Source organism: Solanum verrucosum, unplaced genomic scaffold, assembly GCF_900185275.1.
Source record: "Solanum verrucosum unplaced genomic scaffold, falcon-dt-bn FXZP01000268.1, whole genome shotgun sequence".
In the NCBI taxonomy this organism is placed as follows: domain Eukaryota; kingdom Viridiplantae; phylum Streptophyta; class Magnoliopsida; order Solanales; family Solanaceae; genus Solanum; species Solanum verrucosum.
In genome coordinates, this window is record NW_026019957.1 from 1,712,353 (window position 1) to 1,738,755 (window position 26,403).

Genomic DNA, 26,403 nt, shown 5'->3' on the forward strand with positions numbered 1-26,403 from the left:
GAAGTAACCTACTAGTCTATTTTGTGGTCTTTAAAATTTAAATTCAAATTTTCTACTTTTTACCAACTTTATTAATTGATATGTCCTACCCTTGAATGCCTATTCAAATAGTGTTCTGGCCTTTTAATAATATAATTTGGGTTCTAATATTTGTCAAGTTAAACATATTGGACTATGACAGGTCAATGATTAAGTTGTTTGTATAAATTTGAATTTGAATTGTTCTATTATGAATTTTAAAATAGTAATTAAATAGTCAATAAGGTACCACTTTAAGTGCTAGTTAATTTTTTATTAAACTCATCGCCTTAATTTTTAAAATTTTAACTTGTTTTACGATTTTTAGATTGTTCGTGTTATATCATTATTGTTTCTTATTTTTCTTCAGACCTTTACATATGAAGTTTTAAATTGTTGGAATCCAACTTCATACTCAAAAGATAAAAGGTTCAACTGTCAAAATCAAGACGTTAGAACTCAAGTATGAAGTTAGACCTTGACAATTGTAAAAATTCAAACAGACGATTGAAACCTCATGTCGGAGATTTTGAAATTTGATTATGAGGTTGCTAAATATAGTAAATTTGTGATCTTTACAATCCTAAAATGGTTGTTTTTGCATTTCATCATGTAATATAACTGTTATTTTAGAATGTTACGCGTGACTTTTTAAAACTAAATGTGGTTCTATCAAAAATAGTTTATCTAATCCATAAAATATATGATTAAGTCTGTATACATTTTATCTTTTTCAAACCTCACTCGAGATTATCGTGAGTATGTTGATGGTGTGGTTATTAGTGAAAGAATTTCCTCTCTTTTGGTACCCACTCTCAAATTTAGGCCCATGTAAACGTTGGGCCCAATATATTTTGGTCCAATTACAGCAAAGGGCAAAAAAATTAAAAAAATAAATTGAAAATCAATCAAAGTTCATTTTCTTTGAAAATGGCGGCGATCTTCATGCTCTGAAAGCAGAAATCTTCAACACCAAGAACCGAACTTTTCAGGTGATCTAAGTTTGTTGTTTCTCTTACTTTAATGGGGTCTCAATATTTTTGCTGAATTTATGCAAAAAAAATTATAATTTTTTCCATTTCCCACTCATATTGCCAATTTTATTAAGTTTTTAGTTGATTGATTGATCCATCAAAATGTCCATTTTTTTTGTTTTTTTTTGTGATCCTGTAGCCTTTCTGGACATAACTTGTGAATCTTGAGCTTTTTTGAAAACTAATTTCTTAAGGATTATGGATTTATGTTCCATAGTTTCTGAAAAGGGTAATTGACATTCAAGCATGAGTTAGGGGTAAGGCTGCGTACATAATACACTACACTCCCTAGACTTCAACTTGTAGGATTACACCGGATATGTTGTTGTTGGTTGAATTCATATAAAATGAGCCTAAATGAAAGTGGGGATTGATATAGCTGACGACAACTTGTTTGGGACTGAGGCATAGTTTGTTGTTGGAATACGAAGGGGCTTATCAGTTTTGAGATCAATCCTGACCCTGATGCCAAGGGCTCGGGCGGGTGGTAGTATTTTTCTTGCAACTCTAGCCTTTTTTTAGCTTTGGGAGTCAAATCATGTCTAAAGGTCTTTGTTGTATGAACCTTGTTGGAAGTTCAGTGATAACTAATAGCCTAAAAGTGGAGGAACAAAAAAACTTATTCCCTTTGTTTCAATTTATTTGTCTGGTTTTGACTTGACACGAAGTTTAAGAAAGTAAAAAGACTTTTGACTATTATGTCTTAATCTAAAAAAAACGTAGAATGTATCAAAATGCTCTTTAATCTTATGATCTTAAACACGCTATGTGGAAAGTTAAAATAAAAAAGTTGCGGAAAAAGGAAAGAAGCATTCTTTTTTAAACAAACTAAAAAGGAATGTAAGTCAAACAAATTGAAATGAAGGGGTATCTGGTAATATGTTATGGGAATGAGTTGCGAAATATGGAGAGTTTTTACTTTGTTGCTGCTTTTCTTTTTATTTTAGTCTGAATAGCAATTCTTAGAAACTTTTACTAAGAGGTGAAAGATATTGGTTATCGAAATGGATATACCTACCGTTTCTGGTGGAGTTGCTTAGAAATTGAGATATGGGGGTGATTTTTTTTTTCTTTTTTATAATTTTGCAATTAAATAATCTGTGACTAAACTCTAAAGGTGTTTGTCTTTGTGTAATTGATGAACAGTTTTATCTTTTCCCATGTTTTTTTAATCATTAGTTTATTATTCATTCATAACACCACGAGAACTTATGATTCTATGTCGTTTTAGTGTTCTCCTTTTTAGAGAAAAAGAAATGGAATCATATAGCTCACTGAAGGTTGGTAATTTTTTCCTTTCGATAAATAGAGGATTGGTAATTTTATGATGAAATGGATGGTAAAATGGAAGGCCTAATTAGGATAGACTTAGTTACTTGTCTGAAAGATATGTTATACTCTTTGAATGGTGAGACTATGTCCTTCCTTTAAGAGTTGGTGTTCCTTCATGTACTGTTTACTATGGATAGGATCCTCGACTGTGGTAGGTATGTTCCGAAGATTCACCTCAGCTTTAACAAGTCTAAGTATTAGCTCTACCAATGGTCTAGTGTTCACCATTATAGCTTAGTTTTAACCCCTTTCGACAGTGTAATTCCACTAATGACTAGCGAGTTCAAGATTTAACTCATTTTCTATTAGGAAATTAGAGTCCCAGTGATAGTTTGCTGGAGTAGTAATTTAGTTCTCAGAAAAATACTTTTCTTGTTCTCCAACTTGACTAACTTAAGCATTTTTTAAAGTATGATTTTCGTGTGCTGTCTGCTGTTTGGGAGTGGGAGGACATAGCTTCTCTTTCTTGGCAAACATGGGGCCTTGCAAAATTTAGTTCTCATTGACGATGGAAATTCTAAGAGTCAGTCTTATTAGATCTGTGATATAGATTAACTCTAATGAGCAACCTTGTGTTAATTTGTAATATTGTGTCCTTACAACAACTATGCCTTAGTTCCAAACAAGTTTGGGTCAGCTATATAAATCCTCTTTTCTCCTTTTAAGCTCACCTCATGTCATCATCATACCAAATAAGATAATAGTGAAACTAAGTTAAATATATATAAATTGTAATATTGTGTCCTTACTTAACAAATGAGTTTTCCTGTAGAATTAGGGCCTAATAATATGTTGCCAAGCTTACTCCCCTATCATATGACTTCATTTTGGGACTCATCACCTGGAGTTCTTTTTAGGTAGACGTGTTTATTACCTTGTCTTTCTTCGGGCTATTGTCATAGTTAAAAGCATCGTTATCGACATCTTGAGAAGGAGAAGTTGTATCATTTTGTGGTCAGAACTCAGGATAGTGCAACAAGAGTACATTGAGACTTGAGAGAACTGCTCATGTAGCTTTCTGAATTTTTGCTTGTCAAGACATATGGATGAATGATTGGGTAGATATTGTATGCAACACGTTCCTTCACAATGGTCACATGTTGGAAGACATGTACTAAACACAACACATGTTTCTGTGGCGTCGTTTATCTTATTATGTTGCTGATGCTACTCTCTGTTATTACTGCTTCTTTTAAAAAATTATTCATTTTAAAATATCCCGTATACTAGTAGAGTGAAAAAGGAAATAAGAACTTGTATTTAGTTGCTATAAATAAGGAAAATTTGTTTTAAAATGTTTTAAATTATAAATAGATAAATTTTAAAACTGTTTCCATGTTAATTTTAAAACAGTTTCAAAATAACTGTTTTGTTTTTTAAATTGTAATTTATTTATTTACTTATATAATATAATTACAAATAATTAATTTTAGTTATACAAAAAATTGAAAATTTGATGTTGATTTTGATTTTGATTTTGGAGAAGTATAATATTAATAAAATAGAGAGAAAAAGGAGATTAAAATTTATATTTATTTTTAGTTGCTGTAAATAAGGAGCATTTTTTGTTGTGTATAGACGTAAAAACGTGCGGTTAAAACTGCTATAGTTTTTAAAATTGCATTCACGATAATTAAAAAAAAAATCTGCTTTTATAATTGTAATCTATTATTTTATACTTACAAATAATTAATTTTGATTGTTCAGAAAATAGAAAAAAATTATGGTGTTGACACATGATACTCTTATATTATTTTAATGATAAATACTATTTTTTGTGGGCAACAGTAGTTACTTCTATATGTTCTTTAAAACAAAGTGCAACATAATTCATGCCCTCAATTTTTTTAAAAACAACATATATTCCTCGTGTTTTAATTTAAGTTAATTTGTTTGATTTGATTTTATGTTTTTAAAACTAAATACTAAATATTCAAAGTTTCATATATTCAGTAGTAAAAAAGAAAAAAATAATAAGTTAAAGAAAAGTAAAATACATGGTATGACCCCATTACCCCCACTTATTCACAAATATACTATTTAGTAATAAAAAAAAGAAAAAAATAAGTTAAAGAAAACTAAATAGACGATACTTACCCCCATTACCCCACTTACTCATAAATACATGGAATAAAATAAATATTCTAATTAGAATAAAAATATGAGTCCAAAAAAATAAATATTAGCCATATATAAAATCAGTTACTTTTTAAAAAAATGAAAAGAATATGGAAGATTTACATTAACTATGGTAACTATCCAATATTAAAAAGAATTCGTGTAGCATATTATTGATAATTTTTTAATTTTTAATTTTAAATTTAAATTGAAAATTACTAACTAATACAGATTTAATTATTTTTAGATTTTAATTTTTTTAAAATGAAGAAATTTTGTGGTATTGATATGTGACACTTTTTACTTCTCATATTATATATAGATAGATTATATATAGATATAAAATATTGTGTTATACGGTTAGTTTTTTTCTAGGGATAAGAAAAGTAAGATTAGTTTCTTATCTTTTCAAATTTAAATTTTAAATTAGTTATTCAAAAACTTATACGTTTGGATATTAATTTGGATAACTATCATTTTTAAAAATAAATTCAAAAAGGGAGACTCTACAAATCTCGTCTGTGGTGCCAGTCCAACAATCTGGTGGTCCAGCAGCAAAACTGTCGTTTTATCCACCACGATTAAAGGCCATCAAGCTTCACTGTAACAAATCTCTTTTTCAAACATTCAACTCCAATATCCTCGCCGGAAAACACAAAAAAATTAGGGTTTGTTGTTCACCGGACTAACGCCGGCCATGGCTATGCACGCTGGAGTAGGCATAACAAAGATCGTCTTCATCGTCGGAGCAGGTATACACTTAATCAGCGACTAGTGTGTTGTAATTTTGTGATTGATTATGGTAAATTTTGTGGTTTGATCTGATATTTGTATGAAATATGTATGCTTTTGTGTGTATATGTAGGGTATACTGGTACTTTGTTGTTTAAAAACGGAAAATTATCGGATGTGATAGGCGAGCTTCAGGTATGTGTTCAATCTAGGTTTTTAATTGCTCGAAGTTAGATTCGATTTGCTTTGTGTTTTTTCAATTCTGTTATAGAGATGGTACGGTTGTATATCTATGTTACTATGTGTGTTATGTGTCTATTGTTGCATCTTTAATGAGCTAGAATCTGCCTAGATGGTAAGCGTCCTTCACCTCCAACCTTAAGGTTATAGGTTCGAGTCCCTTACCTTAAGGTTATAGGTTTGAGTCACTAAGGGAGCACTAGGGAGTCGAGTCACTAAGGGAGCAAGCTAGGACCAGATAATATAAATTGAAAGCAAAACTGCCAAGGGGCATGATGAAATAACTTTTATTCACACGTGGTGAGTTTAAACGTTTCTTTTCCAATGTTTGTGGCAGAATTTGGTCAAATGTTATGAAAAGACAGGGGAATCAGATGGTGGAGAGTCGGATGTCATTGCTGCACAGGTATCCAGCTTAATCTTGTCATTAAAATTATTTTATTTATTAGTAATATACTTTTTGGATGATCAATCGAGTTGTGATCTGCTAGTTGCACGGACTATTCACTTTTGATGCCTCACCCGTGACGGATTCTCCAAAAATACACTACTTTTGGAGAATCTGACACGCACTCGTTGACATTTTTGAAGAGTCCGACCAACATAGATGATCTATTTTACCTATCAATTAGAATTAACCTTTCTAAATTTCAATTTCCTTTCCGTAGAATGACATTAAGAGGCCTTAAACACAAAAATATTATATACATACTACTTGGTTTTAGAGTGTATATTCTTAAAAGACAATAAGCATTTAACTTCGCATCTTAAAAACTTTATTTATCAATGTGAAGATTTGAGTTTAATTCAAGTTTCTAAAATATTCTTGATAAAAAGTAGATAGTTCCTCTTTTTTTATTAGTTTATAAAAAAAATATTCAATATTGTTTCAAGTGAAGTTAAAATCATAAAATTCACTATTAAATTTTTTTGGGCCTAAAGCAGATGTTTACTAGCCTTACTCTTGAGCCACCCCTATGCCCACAATATCTAGATATTGTTGTGTGGGCATGAGATATAGTTTTGTAATTTGTTATGGTGTTGTGTGTGAAAGTATAAATAATTTACCACAAAATGTAAAATCTGCTGAAGAGAAATACCATTGTTTGAGATCCATGGTTTATTGGTCTAGAAACTATAAGCTAGTAATGAGTGGTAGGATAATGGCTATCCCGATGCCATTCTCCCAGCCGCCTCTCCAGTGGGACTTTTTCTGTCTTGTATGGACATATTTGAAATCCATGGTGAATCTTCTCTACCAAAAATGGATTAAAAAATTCTCTGTATTGTACTTGTCAAAAAAAAAAATAGGTGATCACCCCTACTTCTTTAGGACTTCAATTGATTCCTTTATTTCTTTTGTAGGTTCGTAGATTGGCAATGGAGGTTCGACAATTGGCTTCGGCACGATCAATTACTGTTCTTAATGGAAGTTCTAGTGGTATGTTCTACCATGCTTTCAGTGATGCCGTCTCATACTAGATTTTTCTATCTTAGCCTTTGACTTGGCAGAAGTTGCTTTTTAATGATGGTGTTCCTTAATCCCATTTTTCCTGGCAGGTAACTGGACATCTCTGGTAATGCCAGCCGCTGCAGCAGGTGCCTTAGGTTATGGATACATGTGGTGGAAGGTGAAATAACCCTTAGATTCCTTATTTATTGATACTACATCTCAAAGGAGATTGCCACTAGCCTGAAGTAAAAGACACCATGTCGAGCTTTTAATAATTCATGCAATACTTTCTTTCTCTCATGATCTGTAATTTCACTGTGTTATCTTCACCTCTTTTTCTCGTTATACTTGTAGGGTTTGTCATTCTCTGACCTTATGTATGTAACAAAAAAGAATATGGCAACTGCTGTTTCAAATCTGACAAAACATCTCGATAATGTCTCAGAGGCCCTTGCTGTGAGTATACACCTGTGCTTTCTTCTTTAGTTCTTCCTCTGCAATCTTTGCACATGTTAGCCTTGCCATGCATTCAAGTTAAAAGTATGCCCTTTTTCCATTCTTACTTACCGTGGTTATGGTTCTTCCGGTAAAAACTTGATATCCAATAGTGTGCTGTTACTACATTATGAGATCCCTTACCCGCTGAGGACTCCTGATGTTAGCCAGAAACCATTTTTCGTGTTTGTATTTTCTGAATTTACCTTATCATATCTGGTCCTATTCCCTTAGCCTTTTTCCAATGTTAGTTAACTTTGGGAGAAGGAGGAGGGAGCAGGAGAGGGCCCTGGGAAGGGACCTTGAACTTAGAAACTAGCTGGATTGATGTGTCCTACGTCTGTTTAAATGTTGGAACTCCCAATTTCGGGTCTTAATTACTAAAACTCACCCAGACAATCCATTTGGCGCATTTAAATCAGATTGTATAGTACACCAGAAGTTGTGTTGGAGATTATTGGATGGTCTTCTGGGCTTGCACATGCATCATTTGTTAGTTGCTGCTTCTGTGCGTCATGGCAGTATCTGCCACATGTTCCAGCTGCATAGGAACCATGTTTTCTGCTTGATTTTGAATCTCTAAAGGAGTGATCTATTTTATCTGCCAAGATTGAGCTTCAACTCATAATATAAATTATGGACAAATTAGCTTGGTATGGACAGACTTGCTGTACAGCTTCCTTAAAACTTCTGGTTAAGTTGGAATTGGTTGAGAGTACACATAGCAGCTGTTTGCACTTTGCAGGAAACAGCGAGTTCAAGACTATGCAGTGGGCAATGAAATATTAGGGTGGTCATTGTGTGAAAAATATTCCAACTACTATACATAGGTGTAAGTTTTTTAATCTGACTTGGCTCATCAAGTCTGTGCTTCTCTTCAAGGGTGGCGTCTGTTTGAATGTGGAGATGATGCATCTCTTTTATTCTTGACGTGTTTTTATTTACTAGCAATACTAAATTTGAGGAAAGCTTCATATTTAAGCCTAGTTATCAGTTGGTTATCAAGGGTCCAGTTACTTTTCTTCGTTCAGATGAACAAATAGAGATTCATTACTTTGATATATATCATATAATTCTATTTACATAGCTTCTTCTAAGTTGACACTTTGACATGTTTCATGTAATGATGCAAATAAATTGCATCACATCAACATTGTTTCTAATGTTATAAATATGCGGGTTTGTAATTATGTATAATGTCTTGTTAATTCCATCCTTTCTTATGTTCTGTTTTGTGCTTTGATTAGGCTACAAAGAGGCACTTAACACAGCGAATTGAGAATGTGGATGGAAAATTGGATGAGCAAATGGAGATGTCAAAACTAATTAGGAGTGAGGTGTGTACATCTACTTCACATATGTTTATGTTGTTGTCCGGGGTTGTCATCTAATTTCATGGCACTCCATTATTTTATTTTTATGTTTCTCTTGTAGCGGATATGTCAGATTCCTACCTTCCAGTTCCTATGACCACAAGAGAATCATAATATTGTTTTTCCTTATCAAAGTTAAAATCACAGAACAAAATTATAATGAAAAGTATTGAGTTGGTACCAATTAAAAGAAATGAAAAGATAAGTATGGAGTTGTTATAATCAGGTTTTTGTTGTTCTGGAACAGGTTAATGACGTGCATGGTGATCTGTCCCAGATTGGTTTTGATCTGGATCAACTAAATAGGATGGTTTCTGGTCTGGTGAGCTCTTCTTTCAGCCATTGTGTGTATTTCTCCAAAAAGATTTCAAGGCTCTTTTCTTTCTGTTATATCTAAATCTGTGTGGAGTACAAGCTTTTTTCAATGGTCTTAACTGTCATCTTGGTCATTGTGCCTGTCTATGTAAACATATATTATTTTTTTTTGAACATTGGTAAAGTTGTATTCTTCAGCATTAAGGACATGCTGGCCACCTTCAAAATTTACAGCCCTAAGCGAAATTACAAGCTCCCTATTAATTCTATAATTTGATCTACATCTTCTATGCAAAGTTGTTTACACCAAAAAAGTAAAGATACCAAACAATTCCATTTTACTTTGTGAATGGAATTAGATCTATCTTCAAAACATCTCCCATTTCTCTCCTTCCACACTGACCACCATATGCATGATGGTATTAGCTTCCACCACTTCTTTTGAGTCTTGCTACCCCCTCTTCTGATCCAACATTTAAAAAGATCAGAGGCGTGTTCTGGCATAGACCAGCTACAGCATGTGATGTTGAGAAACAGCTCCCAGATCTGTGCAGTGAATTTGCAATGTAAAAATAGGTGATTGTTTGTTTCCCCAGTCAAATTGCACAGGAAACACCTAGGGACTAGTTGCTTTCCTTTCTTCTGCAGCACTTCTTGAGTTAAGCAGGCTCTTTTGATGACTAACCAAGTGAAGCATTTCACTTTGGTGGGGATCAATCCTCTCCAAATACTCTTCCATTGATGATGGTAGCCTCTAACCCCAACTTGTATGCCTTTCTTGTAACACTGTTTACTGTGAATTTGCCATCCTTGTTGTGCTTCCAAATAACTCTATCTGGTACATTTGTTACTAGATTGATTCCCCCCAATTTTCCCAGGAAAGAAGCCACTCTATCTACTTCCTAGTCATTCAATAGCCTTCTGAAAGATAGGTCCCAGCCTTGAGTTGTCCAGCATTCACATACTCTGGCTTCAGGATTGTTGCAGATTGAGAAAAGATCTGGGAATGACTCACTTAGAGGAATTTGATCAATCCATCCATCTCTCCAAAACTTGATCTTGTTGCCATTTCCAATTTTGAGAAACACATTTTCTTCCATAGAGTTCCATAAAGCTCTGATTGACCTCCATACTTCCCATCCATAGGGTTCTGACACTATCTCTGTACACCATGGGTTCAATTCCCCATACTTTGCCACTATCACCTCCTTCCATAGGGTTCCTTCCTCACTAGTATATCTCCACAACCACTTCATCAAAAGGCCCTTGTTTTGGATTCTCAAATTTCTAATACCCATATGTAAACATATATTGACATTTGTATTTCATAAAATATCTGTTACCTACTGATCTTTTTGTCTCAACTATATTTGAATTTGTAGGATGGCAAGTTACTTTCTTTGGAAGGCAAGCAGGTAATTTGAAAAAATTGTTATTTCAGCTATTAGGCTACAAATTCTGTTCATTATTATTAATAGCCAAAAAGGTCTAATATGTGGTTTCTGGAACTAGTAGCGAATATCTATTTTCCCAGTCATCTTGATTGATATTCAGTACTAAGTATTGCACTTACTGTTGATAACAGGAGCTTGCAAATGCTGGTGTTATGTACCTGTGTAATTTTATCAATGGAAAAAAGGTGAAGATGCCTGAGACACTGCAGGTTCGTACAATTGTTAGTTCAAGTAACTTTTTCCACTAAAATGTTGTTTGACTTATGCTTCTAATTCTCTCCCTGCATCGGAAGCCTCGGGAGTGTGGATACGTTTAGTGAACCAGAAACGAAATAAGTATCCTTATTCTAAAAAAGTTCCTTCAAACTTTTAACATTTTTTCAAGTACAATTTTACACTCTTTTTCGACTTAACTTCAAATACTACTACTTTTTTCTTTTTTCAAATATCCATGTCCAAACACCACCCTACTTGATTATTCTCCGTGCATGATATGATTTTCTTGAAGTTTTTCGTATTTAAAGCATGGAGAGAACCTCTTAAGATACTTATACTATGATCCAAAGACCACATAATTGGATAACAATTTTGCCTTAATGTTTCTGATTTTAGTCCTGGAGTGAAAGTGAGATGGAAAATTTTGCTTTATCAGTAATTTTACTTCCCTTAGAGAAGAGTTCTGACAAATAGACCAAAACTATTAATGACTTTGGTAAAGTTGAGTCATGGATATTTTGGTGTATGAGATATTTTTTGCAAAACATTGGGAGGAGCATTGCAAGAATAAAATACAGTGGAGATAATAAAGATTTTTATTACATACATTAAAAAACTGTGAAACTTTCTAAGGTATTTTATGCTCTATGAGCCTATTTTTCTTCTCTTTTTTTATGGTATGATATTTTGATGGTTTAGGGTTGTTGATGCTTGCTACCAATATCTTTTTTAATCATAACTTCCTGCTGCAGGAACAACTTACAATTGTGGGCAACTCTACACCTACTCTGATGGTACTTCGGCTAACTTGAATATTTCTTGTCGTGTTACTGTTCATTGTCCGTCTACTAGAGCATATGCTGTGGTTCATATTTCTTGTTACAGGGCCTTAAAGAACTTTTGTAATTTCACTAGCATTTGACTTCACTAATCTTGTTACAGGGCCTTAAAGAACTTGCGGACTCCTTACCGGAAGTAAACAGCAACAGATTTATTACAGATGGCATTACTCAAGATGGTATTGATAAATTGAAGCCGCCTAGACCCCTGTTGAGGTATTGTTTCTTCAGTTCCAGAATTCTTTTTGCAAGTTTTAACGCCGCATCTCCCCATTCTCTCTTTTCCTTTTATTATGATCACTATGAAGGATTTGAGTTGATAGTGTAGTTGCTTATTTTAATAATTATTTTCTGCCTGGAGAGTTGGTATTCACCTTTCTATAGTGGTGACGGGGTGGGGCAGTGGCAGATCAGGGTAATAAACCTACGGGTTCCCAAGAAGCAGTATCTTTTGCCAAGATCTACTAGATATCTATAAATAATTGACTACGTGTCCAATTAATATTGTACATTAAATGAGGTCACAATCGATAAACTTCAAATCCTAGATCCGCCTTTGGAGCAGGGGATTGCGTGGAGTTAACCTATATAGGTCAAGATCCTTAGGTATCTTCTGCCGTAGAATAACCATAAATCTTTCTAATCATCTTTTCGTTCATGGATTTAACAGGACTGCCTCTACCAAGTGCTGATTAAGGGAAATATGTGAAATTCTCGTTTTGTTATTTCATTTTTCTTTTGGTGTGATATATGAAGCCACAACACGTGAAACAAGGGTGGGTGATGATTATTTTTTTTTGTAATGAATGGCAATCTTTCGGATTGCTTTTCTGGGTTTGTTATGATATAAACTTGTCCTAAGCTATTTTTTCACCCATGTTAGTAATTGTAATCGCAAAAATTTGTACATGCTGAAATAAGTACACACCAGTGAATGGAAGAATACTGCAATGTTATGTTCTTTCTATCGTTTCTTTGGAACAGGATTGTACATTCTTTAGTTAATTTTGTACCTTATGAGGTTTTTTGTTTTACGTTACTTGTGGAATTTCACTAGTGTGTTGTTATGCAAGAAAACATCTCCCATTGTGTTCCTCTATTTTTACGTTGTTTGTTGGTCGTTGCGTCGAGTTTTATCATGATTGTTGCTTCTCCTTGGTGTTGTTGAAGCATAGTTCCTTCCGTACTACTTGTATGTACTCATTGATTAGCACTAAGATTGAAAATAATATGTTTGATTAAATACTACTTTTGTTTCAACTTATATTATCCTATTTTCGTTTTAAATTTAAAATTCGTATTTCACCTTTGAACCTATCAAGAGAGTTATTATAAAAAGGTAGCCGAAGGATAAAATATTAGATAATAAGCAGAGACAAAATGGGAAAAATTAAATAAGGTAAATTATACAATTACATCAAATTGGTCGGTGTAGATAATGAAACATTTTGTTGTATCATGATGAATTTGATGATAAGATACAATTAAATAGTAACAACTAAAATAAATATTGTGTTTAAGAAACAACATAATACAATATACCATAGGTAACAATCATCCAAACAAAATTTATTTATATTTATACAAATATTTTAATTTATTTTATATAAGAAGGTTCAAAGGTTTTTAGTCTTTTGTTTAAACTATATATATGTTTTGTCAAACAATAAACTGGGATGGGAGAGTAGATTGTTTGGGGGAGTTTCTAAAGTAGAATCTAAAGAAACTATTACCAAAGCAAATAGGAAAGGATTCCAACATCTTAAATCTTAATAAATTTCAACGTGACCTTTGCATAAAATTTGATTTTTTTTTAAATCTTCAAATTTGATATTTCTAAAGTACAAAGAGGGCAATATGCAAAGTCGAGGATAATCAGACTTGCTTGAATAACTAACAATATAAATAAAGAATCTATTTTGAGATACATGAACATATCCTTCAAAAAGAATAATGGAAAAATAAGAGAGAGAGGTCATTCATACTGTTGCAAAAATCTCATATTTGTTGAATTCTCCTCTTATTGAAAAGTATTTGAAACACTTCTCTATTATCACAAAGTGTAGCTTTAGAAGCATGAGTACAAGCTTGTAACTAAGGACATGATCTTTAAGATCATTTTATTCAAAACACTCAATTATGACATCCTTAGCTAGTTTCGACAAACAATTGGACGGATCGAGTTAGATATGAGCTTGTAAAAATGGGTTTAGAGAAACACAAATACGTAACCAATCTTTAGTCCCAAACCCGTTAAGCAAAGAACTTGCTTAGAACAATGTCTTTGTGTTGTTGATTTTTAGGTTAAAACGATTACTTGACAGGTCTATCAATAACTATGATTATTGAAATTGTTGCAAATCAATAATAGCAAATTTAGGATTTCGAGTCAGTAAGTTATATTCTTTATATATATGTGGTTTTTTTTAACACATTCTATAATTCAAGCTAAAATTGATGAGTTCTATTGAATCCGTTGTGTGTAATTTAACACAAATTTTGTATTGTGTCGATGTTTTTTTAAATATTAAAGAAAAGTAATACGTAATATCTTTTGCAATGCCCTTAAAAGACTAAGTTTTTGAGTCCATTATTAAACCACTACTAAAAGCAAGATTCCATTTTCTTTTTTTGGGGTCTCTACTTTTTATTGTAATAGAATTACGGTGGTTTATTATACTTATATATTACCTCTATCTATACTTGTTATCACAATTGATGATGATACTTTACGCTCGTTAAATTTAAAATTTTGAATTTGTCTCTAATAACATGCAGAGGAATTCAAGTATTGTGTCAAACAAGGGCACAATTGAATGATTCGGAGGGGATTTATCGAACTTCTTTTATCAAAAATAATTTTTTTTGTTTGTCAAATCTCTAGACATAAGGGAAACTTCAAATGCAATAACAAAGCTAGCTTAAGAATTGCTTAAGTCACGAGTTTGAATCTCAAATATTTTGGTACTTTTGCAATTTTTAAAAGAATTTTATTAAAATTACTGGCTTCATTACTAGATCAATGGTTTGTAGAGCTTCATAATTTCTATTTTTGGTAGTTTCTTGTTTATTTTACTCTGCTCAGCTCTAATTTCATCGAAACACAACTATAATTGAATTTGTGAAAGATGTCATAGTCAATACTATTGAAACTTAAAAGAAAAATATCAAATTGAAAAGATAATTCTCTCATCATACCCCGAGCCACTGCCCAAAAGATGCCTTAGAAACGTCACTACTGAAAGTACTAAGTCAAATTCTAAGAAGAATTAGCATAATTATTAATTAATAGTTTAAGATATTCATGCATTTATAAGCCATGATTGAGCTTTGGCTTATATAGTCAATTATCATATGTGTCTTTCATGAAAATAAATAATAGCTGGCCTAAAATATTAGAAAAAGAAAACTTACCTAAATCTCTTACTAGTGCACCAATAATTGAGATTTGAAATAATACCAACATACTCCGTGTGATCCTACAAATAAGATAAATTTGAGAAAGATAGAATATACGCAACACTACTTCTTCATTAAAAAAAATAGAAAAATTATTTTTGAGTAGATTCACAATTCGAGAAAAAATTAATTTTGAAATTAAATTAATATAGATAAATAAGTGTGATCTTACAAATAAGTGTTTTCATTTTTAATGAGCTATATGTAGAGCTGTCAATATGGGTTAGCCCATCCTATCCGGGCTAACCCATACAGGCCTTGACATTTTACGGACCAGGCCAGGCTAGCCCATTTTTGGTGTGGGCCAGAAAACGGTCGGTCCAACCCACAAGTACGTGGGCTACAGGCTTGTCGAGCCAACCCACTTTTTTAAAAGCTATATATTTTTTTATAATTATTAAATTAAATTATATATTATAATTTAAAAATATTATCATAAATATCGACAAAACAATATTACATGGTGTTAATGTTACTACTTGTTAATCAAATCCACAAATAAAATTATCTTTATAATATTTATTAAAAAAAATTTCAAGTAAAAGTATAAATATCTAAATAAAAATATTAACCTAATTGTTTTGCAATGATCACAATAAAACACAAAAAATATGACAATATTCCAACCATAAAAAAGTAAAAAATAAACTCCTTAAAAAATTATGAAACTTATGGCGTATCTAACACTTCATGAAACATATGGCGTATCTAACACTTCATGATCGTCTTCATCGAGCATATCTGAATCAACTTGTGGGAAGGTTGTCTTAGCATCTTCATTTTCATCTGCAATTTATATGCGGTTTCAATTAGTTAAATATTAAAAAATAACTAAATTGAGAATTATAATATTTAAATGTACACAAAAATATATTACCAGTTTGAGAAAAACCATGTAACCAATTTCGAGTAGCAACAAGTGTTTGGACATATTCATGGTGGATGCAACTTCTATACTTAGTGATTCCCTAAAAAACTATAAATAGATTTTGAGTTTGGATCTCTTTAATTTTAAATTTTAATATTATATTATATTTTTAATTAATTTTTATTGGCCCATGGGTCGGCCCTACCTATATTTCTCAAGCCTCACAAATCAGCAGACTTATTCAGGCCGGGCTAAAAAGCTCTTTTCTTAAATGGGCTCCAAAAATTTTAGGTCAGCCCTATTAAATCCCGGGTTAGACCAGGCCGGCCCAACATGCTTAACCCATAATGATGGCTCTAGCTATATGTAGTACGAATCCTATTAGATAAATTTGCAATCGAAATTCCCTTTTTAATTTTTTTCTTTTCTATATAGTTTAATGGTTGAAAACAACTAGGGTGAATTTACATTATTTGTTACAGATTCATAAAATCCAATAATTTAACCAAACTTTTATCTTTATATTAAAAATTTACTTAATATTTATATACAAATAATCTATTTCAAATTTATTAAGATATACAGTCTAAAATCTAGAACTCAAAAATTTAAAAGACTAATTCTATCCTATAAATATCATTGTTGATAGCTACGTTAATTAAAATATAAATATACTACCCAATACAATAAATAATAATGAAAATTCTAAGGTTTGAAAATAATAAGTCCAACTTTCATCTCTTTGACTTTCAACATTGTTTTTGGATTTTTAGGCACAAGCATGCATGTATTTCATATTTTGTCAATATGAAAAAGGAGGCTTGTAGCCACGGTTAAATTATCTTTATATAATTAATAAATCATAAGTTTGAAGTGTGAAAATTATCACTAATATTTATATTAAAATAAATTAATTTTTATTAAACCTGTTTAAGAGTATAGTCCTGTTTCACGCGGAATATTTTTTACATCGATCTATTCTTATCTTGTTAATGCGAAAAGAGATTTTGTATATGTAGTATAAATAATAAAATAAATACTCTTAAAGGAGGGTTGTACCGTAAGAATTGATTATGTTTGGTAAATGATAACGTGTCTGCTGCATTTGTTTGGTAAAGTTTGATTAATTACAAAGTTTAAGAAATACTTAAGATTTTTAAAGTTTATGATTTTAAATAGGGCGGTAGGTAGGGGAAGGTTGTTTTGCTTTCCAAGGGCAGTGGCGGAGTCAGGATTTTCAATAAGGAGGTTCAAAATCTGAAAAAATAGACACACGAAGTAGTCGAAGGGGGTTCAACATCTACTATATATATCTAAAAAGTTATTTTAACCATGTATAAATTATATAATTTTCCACCGAATAGGGTTTGGATGAACCCCTAATAGTAAGGTGGCTCCGCCACTGCCGAGGGTTTAGAGTTGTTAATATGTTTGTTATCGTATTAGTCTTATTATTATTATAGTTTTTTTCTTTTGGTATCTATCGTCGTATGTTGTTACTTGCTATGATTTCTATATTATTTCTGTTGGGATTTAAAAGGTGTGAATGGAAAATGAAGAGTTGCGACTTTTATGAAAAGTTGCGACTTTTATGAAAAGTTGCGGCTTTTATGAAAGGTTGTGACATTTCCGAAAGATTGTGACTTTTCCAAAGGTTTGAGACCTTTCCGGTAAGGCACAATAAGAACATTTTCACACTACCATTTGTTTTCTATAAATTGAGGGGTTTCCTCTCATTTTAGTTAATACGAATTTTTCTGGACTTCTTCTACTACTACTAAATCTAGTATTCTAAGTGTACTTTACTGCCGTTGAGTGGTTCGCTGACACCGTGGTTTTAGATATTGATACACCGGTGAGTAAGATCGTTCTATCTTGGGAGGATATATTCCATTAACCTCGGGTACTTGAGGGGAATAATTTCCTTAAAGGGACACTGTGCATTCAGTGGGCTCGATTTTCTTTCTTTGAGAAAAATATTTTTATATTGTTTCTAATCTGTTTCTGATTCTATTTTCTATATGGTTTTTTGAATGAATTTTCCTTGGCAAAAAGTGTTGCCTTTAAAATTCTTTAGTTTGCAGAATTAGAGATGCACATTTTTGTTTGATAAAATAGTATGTCAAAACTTTATAGTTGGAAGGCTATTTGAAAAGAAAATCATATCTATGTGATAATCTAAGAATATGTTTAATTCTGTTTGGAGACTAAAAAATTTTTTTTTTTTAGTTTTGTACTCCATGTGAAATTTGATTGTGTCTGATTTTTGTAGACTAAATTTTTTTGTAGTTTTCTACTCTGGATAAATTAGACTATGCCATTGATTTGAAGAATATGAAAACTTCACATAATAAGTCAATGTTGTACTTTTGACTTTCTATAAACTTCATTGTTATATAGAAATAAATTGACAATTTTTTTTTGTCTTTATTGTTAGTATTCTAAATACTACGTGGTATGTCTATTTGTGATAGAGGAAAAATACTAGTGACTTAGAGTTTGTGATTTTGTGCCTCTATGAAATGAACTTTGACATTGTGTAAAGATTGTCACAGAATTGAAGCATTATAATTCTTTTGTAGAATAATATTTTCAAAAGAAGTTTCATGTTGCCAATGACACTTTGATAGCATGGGAAAAAATATGTGGAAAAACTATTTTCAAATACTTGAAAAATATTTTTGAGCTCATATTTAAAATGTGGGGGGTTCTTTGCTTATGACAAAGATAAAATTAGACTTAGTGTCTAATTTAAATTTGGAGTACAAGATATGAAATTCGATGATACTTTTGTATTATGTTAGACCCACAAAATTTTTGGAGTATATATGATATTGTGGTCGTTGAGTTTCTGTTTTACTAGTATATGGTATGACTAGTATGAAACTATCAAATTATATGTATACTTGTTCAAAATGATTGAGTTCTTTTATGAAAAAGTGTCACTTAAAATGTAGTGATTTTTCATGAAAAGATATGTCTATTAAATATAACTATTTGTATAGACATGAATATTGGTGAATAGTCATTTGTCATGTTTTGTAAAAGAAGCATTTGGACTATATTGCCTTTATTGGAACCGATGAAACTTTGTTCATGGTAGTTCTATAACAATCAAATTGAAAGTTATGGAAAGGTCCTTCCGAAAAGGACATTTGACAAGGTGATGACTTTAAACAATGTTTGTATCACACAAAATTGTAAGAAATAGGAACAAATATTTGTAAGAAAAAGCTACCTCACGGAGAGCTTTTCAAACTCAATATTTTTATTTGTTCTTGCTTGAGTCAAATTGTTTGTGATGAACACTTGGGACATGTCAATTACAAAACCTTGTAAGGAAAACTGATCAACTTAGAAGTTTTGTCTAACTTTGAGTGCAATAAATTAAAATGTCAAGTTTGTGTGAAATCTAAGTATGCTGAGCATTCTTATAAATCTGTTGAAAGGAATTTTAATCCCTTAGTGTTGATTTGCACTGACATTTGTGATATGAAGTCAACATCATCTCGTGGTGGGAAAAAGTATCTCATAACTTTTATTGACAATTGCATTTGATACGGTTATGTTTATTTGCTGAATGGTAAGGATGAAGCAATAGAAATGTCTAGACAAAATTAAATTAAAGTTGAAATCAGTACATGAAAAGATAAGAAGTGATAGGGATGGAGAATATAAATCTCCTTTTGCAGAAATATGTTTGGAAAGTGGATTTATCCATCACACTACTGTCCTATTCACCTAAATCTAATGGAATTGCAGAATTGAAAAAAAAATTGAACTTTGGAGGAAATGATGGCTACATTACTTATAAGTTCAGGTTTACCACAAAACTTGTTTGGAGAAGCTATCCTTACAACAAAACGGAACAACAAAAAGTTGTCTTTCAGAAAGAAAGCAATAAAAAGTTTTGTTTGTTTAGGACACAATCTATTCCATATGAGAAATGGGAAGGAAGGAAATCCAACTCAAAATATTTCAAAGTGTGGGGTGCTAGCCTAAGTCCAAGTTCCTATTCCTAAAAGGATTAAAATAGGACCTATGACTGTGGACTGTAAAATTAGACTTGAGTAGTCTAGTGAAGGGTCTAAAAGACCTTGGAAAGAAAAATAAAGAATGTACTTAATAAAGAGATTCAGAGGCGTAGTAAATGCCAAAGGACATCTACTTCCTTTGAATATGACTTTGTAACATTTATTGTGTCTTCTGTAGACTCATTCTTTTGAAAAGATGGTGTCAATAGTGAGACTGATTCAATCTTGAGCAACCATATTGGAAGTTAATTAATTTACTTCCAAAAAATAAACCTTTGGGATCAAAGTGAATCTTCAGATGGAAAATGAAAGTGGATAGAACTACTGACAAATACAAAGCAAGACTTTTTGTCAAGGGTTGTAGACAAAAATAAGGTTTTGATTTTGTCAACACATACTCCCCAGTAACTAGAATTACATTCATTCAGATGTTAATTGCATTAGTTGCGGTATATGACCTCCAAATTCATCAAATGAATGTGAAAACAATTTTCATAAATAGAGAATTGGAGGAAGACATTTACATGGAACAACCCGAGGGTATTGTGGTTCCTGATAAAGAAAAGATAGTTTGCGAACGTGTTAAGTCACTTTATAGACTAAAACAAGCACCCAAACAATGACATAAGAAATTTTACCAAACTATGTTGGCAAATTTTTTTTCTATCTTCTCTCCTTTTAGTCCCTTGAACCTTGTATGGTACCGGCAAACCTGTGACCATGCCAATTTTTTTGTTTTGATCCTCTTCTTGTAAGGTACACAAGTTCTTAACTGAAACGTTCTTCTTTTACAGGGGGCACAAGCAGAGGAGTCTCGATGGAGTTAGCTGACAGAGCTGTTGGGCTCATTTTAACATTGACTAGTTTGTCCATTTTTACATATTATACCTTCTGGGTTATCATTCTGGTCAGCTCATATTCTCTTCCATCCCATTCTGTACTGACCTTCTATGTTGCTCGGACTCTTCAAAAATGTCGCCAGGTGCATGTTGGATCCTTCAAAAGCGGTACGTTTTTGAAGGATCTGACCACGGGTGTGGCAACATTATTGGAGATTCCGAGCAACATAGCTGACCTTTGCAACCTAAGTTTTATCTGGAGATTGATGTGCAAATGTTGTTTTGTTCTTTCAGCCTCTTGTAGATAGCGATCATTTCGTGCAAAAGTTCTACCACAAGAATACGCTATTCTCATTCCTGTATATGCTGCAGTGGCACTCATCTGCTTCTTGAGCGTGTTTATTGGATACGTCATGCTCAAGTCCAAGAAGAAGAAGGCATGACGTGGCTGCGGCAAGTCCATTGTTTGCTCTATCGAGTTCATGATAATTAATCATCTTTTTAACGCATCTCATTTTGAATAGCCCATGTCGGAGAGCACATAGTTTTTTCTGGAGTTCACTACAATTTGGAACCTCTCGATATGTTTTTGTAGTTGTCACTACTCAGTACACACAGGTATTAAACAAGACATGGTTGATTTATTCTCTTGTTATTAGCTGGAGGAGTGTAAAAAACTTTGATCAATGACAGTTATACGAAACAAGTCTTTTGGTTTCGACCACCACCATTGAATCATCAATTACTACTTTGAACGCCACAAGCGAAAATATAAAACAAAATAAGGTGGGTCTAGGGAAGGTAGGATGTATGCACCACCACCTGCTTCTCTCTCAAGAATGTGGTGAAAGTTCTTTGCCTTTGTTGTAGCTTTGCTTTTCACTTAAGAATGTGGGTGATAGTCCTTTCCCTTTGTTGTGGCCAAAGATTTGGCCTATGTTGCTCGGACTCTCCAATGATGTTGTTGCACTCGTGTGGGATCCTCCAAGCACAACTTTTGGAGGATCCTACATGCACCCATCGTTATCAAACTTCTGCTAACACATCTTTATTCAAAGCTATTTCTTTCATGATTTCTAACGACACTTCTTGAAGACTTCTTTTTTCATTCAATAGGCCCTCTCCTATAAGAGAGGACTTTCTTCACCCCCTACATACTTCGCAAGTTCATGATAGTAATATTGCAATGAAACTAATTTTGACCTCAAGAGAGGCAGAGTGACATAAGTTTACCAACCACTGGAACAAATAACACCAGAGCTTCAAAATAGCATATATTATATGCAAATGCTTTTAATTTTCCAATTTTCAGTTTCCTTCCTCTGAATAATGGCCACTATACAAATGGCATTATAGATTAAAAAGACAAGATGTATATCTCTTTACAGCTATGTATTGTATATATGAAGCTCCAAGGACCTCTACATATCATATACATACAGGGTCGGACCTTGCTACTGATCTAGAAGAGAACTCTCTTCCTTAATGAGAACAACAAGCCCGCCATCTCCTCTAGAAATCCGGAGATCACTGTCAAGGTATGTTGTAATAAGCCAAGATTTTGTCCTCTCACCTGGAATTGGAACCTTGAGAGGAGGCAGACCAGAAATAGTTCGGCCTATACCTGCCACAGCATTTTCTAGAGGTCCCAGATATTGCTGTAGAGGTGACAAACTTATGTTTTGGCCAAAGATATCCATGTTTTCTGGCAGATCTATTTTGACTTGATCTCCGGAGGCTTAAATGTCCCTTCTTTGAATTCAACCTAAAAAGGCAAGTACTAGTTAGTATATGAATGCACACAGCTACAGATGTACTCTACAAACTTATGGAGGTTCATCAAGATAAACTATGCATTGTTTGCCAGGGGCAGAGAGTCACATCACCACGACTATTATCTTATTTGACTGTAGTACAGTTTTGATCATATTCTCTTCACATACGACACTCTAGTACCTCTCTGAAGAAATAACAGTGCAGTCCAAAAAAGGTACCTGTATTCTTGATGGACTCTGAACTTCAAAGACAGCAGTTGCACTGAAAGACGAGGTGGCTACAGGGCTTGACAATGTAGTTGAGTTCTCTATGGTAAGGCTGCTCATACTAATTGTTTGACTAATCTTTTCGACCTTCAACAAAGGAATGGTGCCCACAGCCAGAAGAGGTAACAGCTCAGAAAATGCAGTAAACCTGACACATCAGGAAGCAACTTAAGGATGAGTTTGAGCATAGTAGTATCCCTGTGGTTATCTACCTCAATCCAGTTAATGCATGTAATGGTTACATTTCCAACTAGTTCAACTCTTCTATATATGTCAAGGGGATTCAACAATCTATATATATATATACAAAAAAAATGTTTTTACCCTACTTGCACAGTGTAATTTTCGGAAGGGGATTCAATTGAATTCCCTTCCTTCCTTTAGCACCACCACTGTGTGCAGGCATTTTAGTATATTGCAACCAACACTGGCACTACAACATTGAATACTTAGGCATGCTGCTGTGGGAATTAATAAAAATTGCAGTTAACGAATCACCATCACATGGTGCTCCAACTTGCAGTTAAATGCCGAAAATTTTGGGAAGGTAATCATCTCTAAGTATACCTCCTACATCAATAAGCAGAGAAGTTCAACAACAATCTTAGCCAAGTCAAAATCTGAAGGCTTTATAGAAGTCCTCGTTCAAAATCGGAAATCAGCTATTCCTATTAGGACTCCCAAAATATGTCCACTTCTCTATGAGAGACCTTATATTAATCCTAGAGCAAAGATTCACCCAAAAGCCACTTTCTTCCCTCGCAAAACACACTCAAAAACACAAATTCATTGCCCCTAACACGAGATAATTGTAGTGTCCGGGCCAGCTCTCGTGCACTCAACTAATAACACAGAAACGTGTTACCTTCCACCAATAACAAGTACCAAGTAGCTCTGTAAACAAATCATGTCAATTGTACTCTAATCTAGTTGAGTGGCTATCTAAGCCAATCAATCATTCAATAACCATCTACTTCTATATTCTAAATAAGACGGAATCAAGTATCAATCCTCCATGATCTATGTTGCTCAAACTCTTCAAAAATGTCATCGGTGCATGTTGAATCCTCCAAAAGTAGTGATTTATAGTTTTCGACACAGGTGCAACAACAATTTTGGGAAGTTCGACAACATAGACTCCATTCAATTCGAGCACATATCATTCCACCACAGGTAAATAAAGCCAAAAACAGAAAATTGAAAATTGAAATGAGAAACAAGAACTCACACTAAAATCCAGTTCCCGTCAAGCAATACAACTGGATTTGGAGTTGGATTTGCTGCCTCCAACTTAGCAACCAGCTCCAGAGCCTCAGCTCGAACCTCGGATGAGGCCCTGAGCCCAAAATCTGTTCCATAGACCGTGTCAATTAAGCACCTTTTCATCTCTGCAAGTCTCTCGTCTTCTTCAACACCTGCATTGATTCTCCCCACTCCTATCCATCTTCCTCCATCGATTCGGGTTCGAAAACACCCTGATTTCTAACTCTATCAATGTTGTCGTTGCCTGTTAGCTTAGCACCGATCCATTCGTCTTCGTCAATAGGAGGATCCGAATCCGATACCGTTTTCGCGGGTCGGAGCTCCGGAAACGACTTCTCGCCCCACTCATCTTCAATCCCTGAAGTGTTGTTGATCCCTAGCTCAGCTCTACCCCATTCGTCTACGTCAATAGAAGGATCCGATTCCGATAACTTCGTCATGGGTCGGAGCTCCGGTTTCGACCTCTCGCCCCATTCATCAACAAATGAGAATGGTTTATCATCAGAATCATCGTCGTTTTGCTTGGGTTTTGGTACAAAAAAATCTCGAGAATCGTCGAATGATGAATGAGTTGAAAATTGTGAAAGTTTTCTAAATTTAGAGCTTGAGATTGAAAACGAAGAAGAAATGAAGTGAAACAGTAGGATTTAGCAGTGGTTTTAACGCTGAAAATGAGAGAATGCAAGGATAGAATAGACAATTTTTTCCTTCCGACAGCTTTTAGCGTCGGTGACGATAGAGATTCCGGTCGATGAAGTGAATTTCCTCCTTCCAGCGGCGGTGGTCGGTGGAGATGCCGCCGGACACGACCGTGGTTTTCTCTTCTTCTTCCGGGAGGAGTTGACTACATGTTTTTTTTTAGATTAAAAGGAATTGATAAAAGCAATATTTTTGGCTAGTAACTGCTCGAATTCTTAAAAAATTATGAATGCTTGTCGGATTCTTAAAAAATATGAATAATGGATATCGGATTCTTCGATAATAATACTATACCTTTAGAAAATGAAAATTTAACATGAATACGTTATCGAAAGTAAATTAATATTGCAACTCAAAGAACAATAAATTAAAATATTTGATTATTCAAAATCCGTAACTTTATTTGTAGATTATAAAATATAATAGCTATATTTACAATATTTATTCTACGTTGAACGATATAAATATTATAAATCGACACTCTTTAATTCACATTGTTATGATGAAGTTCTTGATCAATAATAACGATAATGTTATTGTTATTTCATATAATCATCTAGTTTATCTCATTTACATTTGGACCTTCTAATCCATACACATAAAACTTGAATATATTATATTCTCCCAAACTCCATTTATAAAGTTAAACGATTATATTATTATAATTTTCTAAACACTAAAAACGACGAGTATTTATTATTCATCTGCATATGTATAAGTCTACAATTAATAATAAAACGAGACTAAAAGGGGAAGTAAGTAAAAACACTAATGTACCCTTCGCGTGGTTGAATTCGCACGACAAGTGGAGACTCTACAAATCTCAAATGGGTAATATTGTGATTGACAAAAAAAAACCAAATAAGTAGCAAAACTGTCGTTTTATCTCACCACGATTAAAGCCCATCAAGCTTCAATGTAAACGAGTAAATGACATATATATACAACTATTATTGAAAATTAGCAATATATAGCCCATAATTAAAATGCATATAATAGACCAAAAGATAAGGAGCACAAAATAGCCCATTATTAACATACTACAACTAATAGGGTTTTTTTTTTTTTTTGGAGAAACTAACTGCCACACTCAACTGGCATTAAAGACGGAACGTGGGAAACCACATAACTCCTAGAGATAATAAGCGATTCAGCGTCCATAACTCCATAAATTCATAAACTTCATGTCCAATACAAAAAAAATAAAAAATTAACGAGGTTCTACTACAAATATCAACAAATAAATGGCGTCTTTGATAGTGTTGATTCATCATAGCGGAGAATGGGATAGCACAAATAATTTTGTAAATTATTCCATGGATGGGGTGGTTATTACAACAAACATTGATTTCAACGGATTCACTCTCTAGATTTCAAGCCATCTAAATGTATACTTCCTTGAATTCATTTGAATTTCATTATAAAATTGATGCAAAATTCTATGCCTATGTGGATACGAAACACTATGGGATTACAAGTATACATCGAATTGAAAAAAGGTTCAGGAAACTTCAAAGACAATCCATTGTGCATAACTTGGAAAGCTATAGATATTCATCATACACTTTCAATTATTGGAG

The 26,403-nt window shown here is 33.1% G+C and overlaps 1 protein-coding gene and 2 pseudogenes across 1 annotated transcript; 2 read left to right on the forward strand and 1 right to left on the reverse strand.

Moving 5' to 3' along the window:
* Positions 1 to 920: 920 nt before the first annotated feature.
* On the forward strand, positions 921 to 21,364 carry LOC125814487 (dolichol-phosphate mannose synthase subunit 2-like; annotated as a pseudogene).
* On the forward strand, positions 5,002 to 12,586 carry LOC125814471 (uncharacterized). The gene is made up of 13 exons (XM_049493928.1): positions 5,002 to 5,254; positions 5,368 to 5,429; positions 5,812 to 5,880; positions 6,840 to 6,915; positions 7,035 to 7,105; positions 7,282 to 7,383; positions 8,670 to 8,759; positions 9,043 to 9,117; positions 10,493 to 10,525; positions 10,696 to 10,773; positions 11,533 to 11,574; positions 11,723 to 11,835; positions 12,290 to 12,586. Exons 1-13 carry the CDS (start codon positions 5,200 to 5,202, stop codon positions 12,309 to 12,311), a joined length of 888 nt encoding a protein of 295 aa, XP_049349885.1. The 5' UTR covers positions 5,002 to 5,199; the 3' UTR covers positions 12,312 to 12,586.
* A 792-nt stretch (positions 21,365 to 22,156) lies between the features above and the next one.
* On the reverse strand, positions 22,157 to 25,141 carry LOC125814740 (plastoglobulin-1, chloroplastic-like; annotated as a pseudogene).
* Positions 25,142 to 26,403: the final 1,262 nt, after the last annotated feature.

What these genes read in the sequence shown, in the direction of transcription:
- LOC125814471 (XM_049493928.1), top strand. Translation starts at nt 5,200, where the DNA reads ATGGCTATGCACGCTGGAGTAGGCATAACAAAGATCGTCTTCATCGTC. An exon ending in ATGGATACATGTGGTGGAAG is followed by an intron (nt 7,106 to 7,281) that starts GTGAAATAACCC and finishes TTATACTTGTAG; the next exon opens with GGTTTGTCATTCTCTGACCT. An exon ending in AGATGCCTGAGACACTGCAG is followed by an intron (nt 10,774 to 11,532) that starts GTTCGTACAATT and finishes TTCCTGCTGCAG; the next exon opens with GAACAACTTACAATTGTGGG.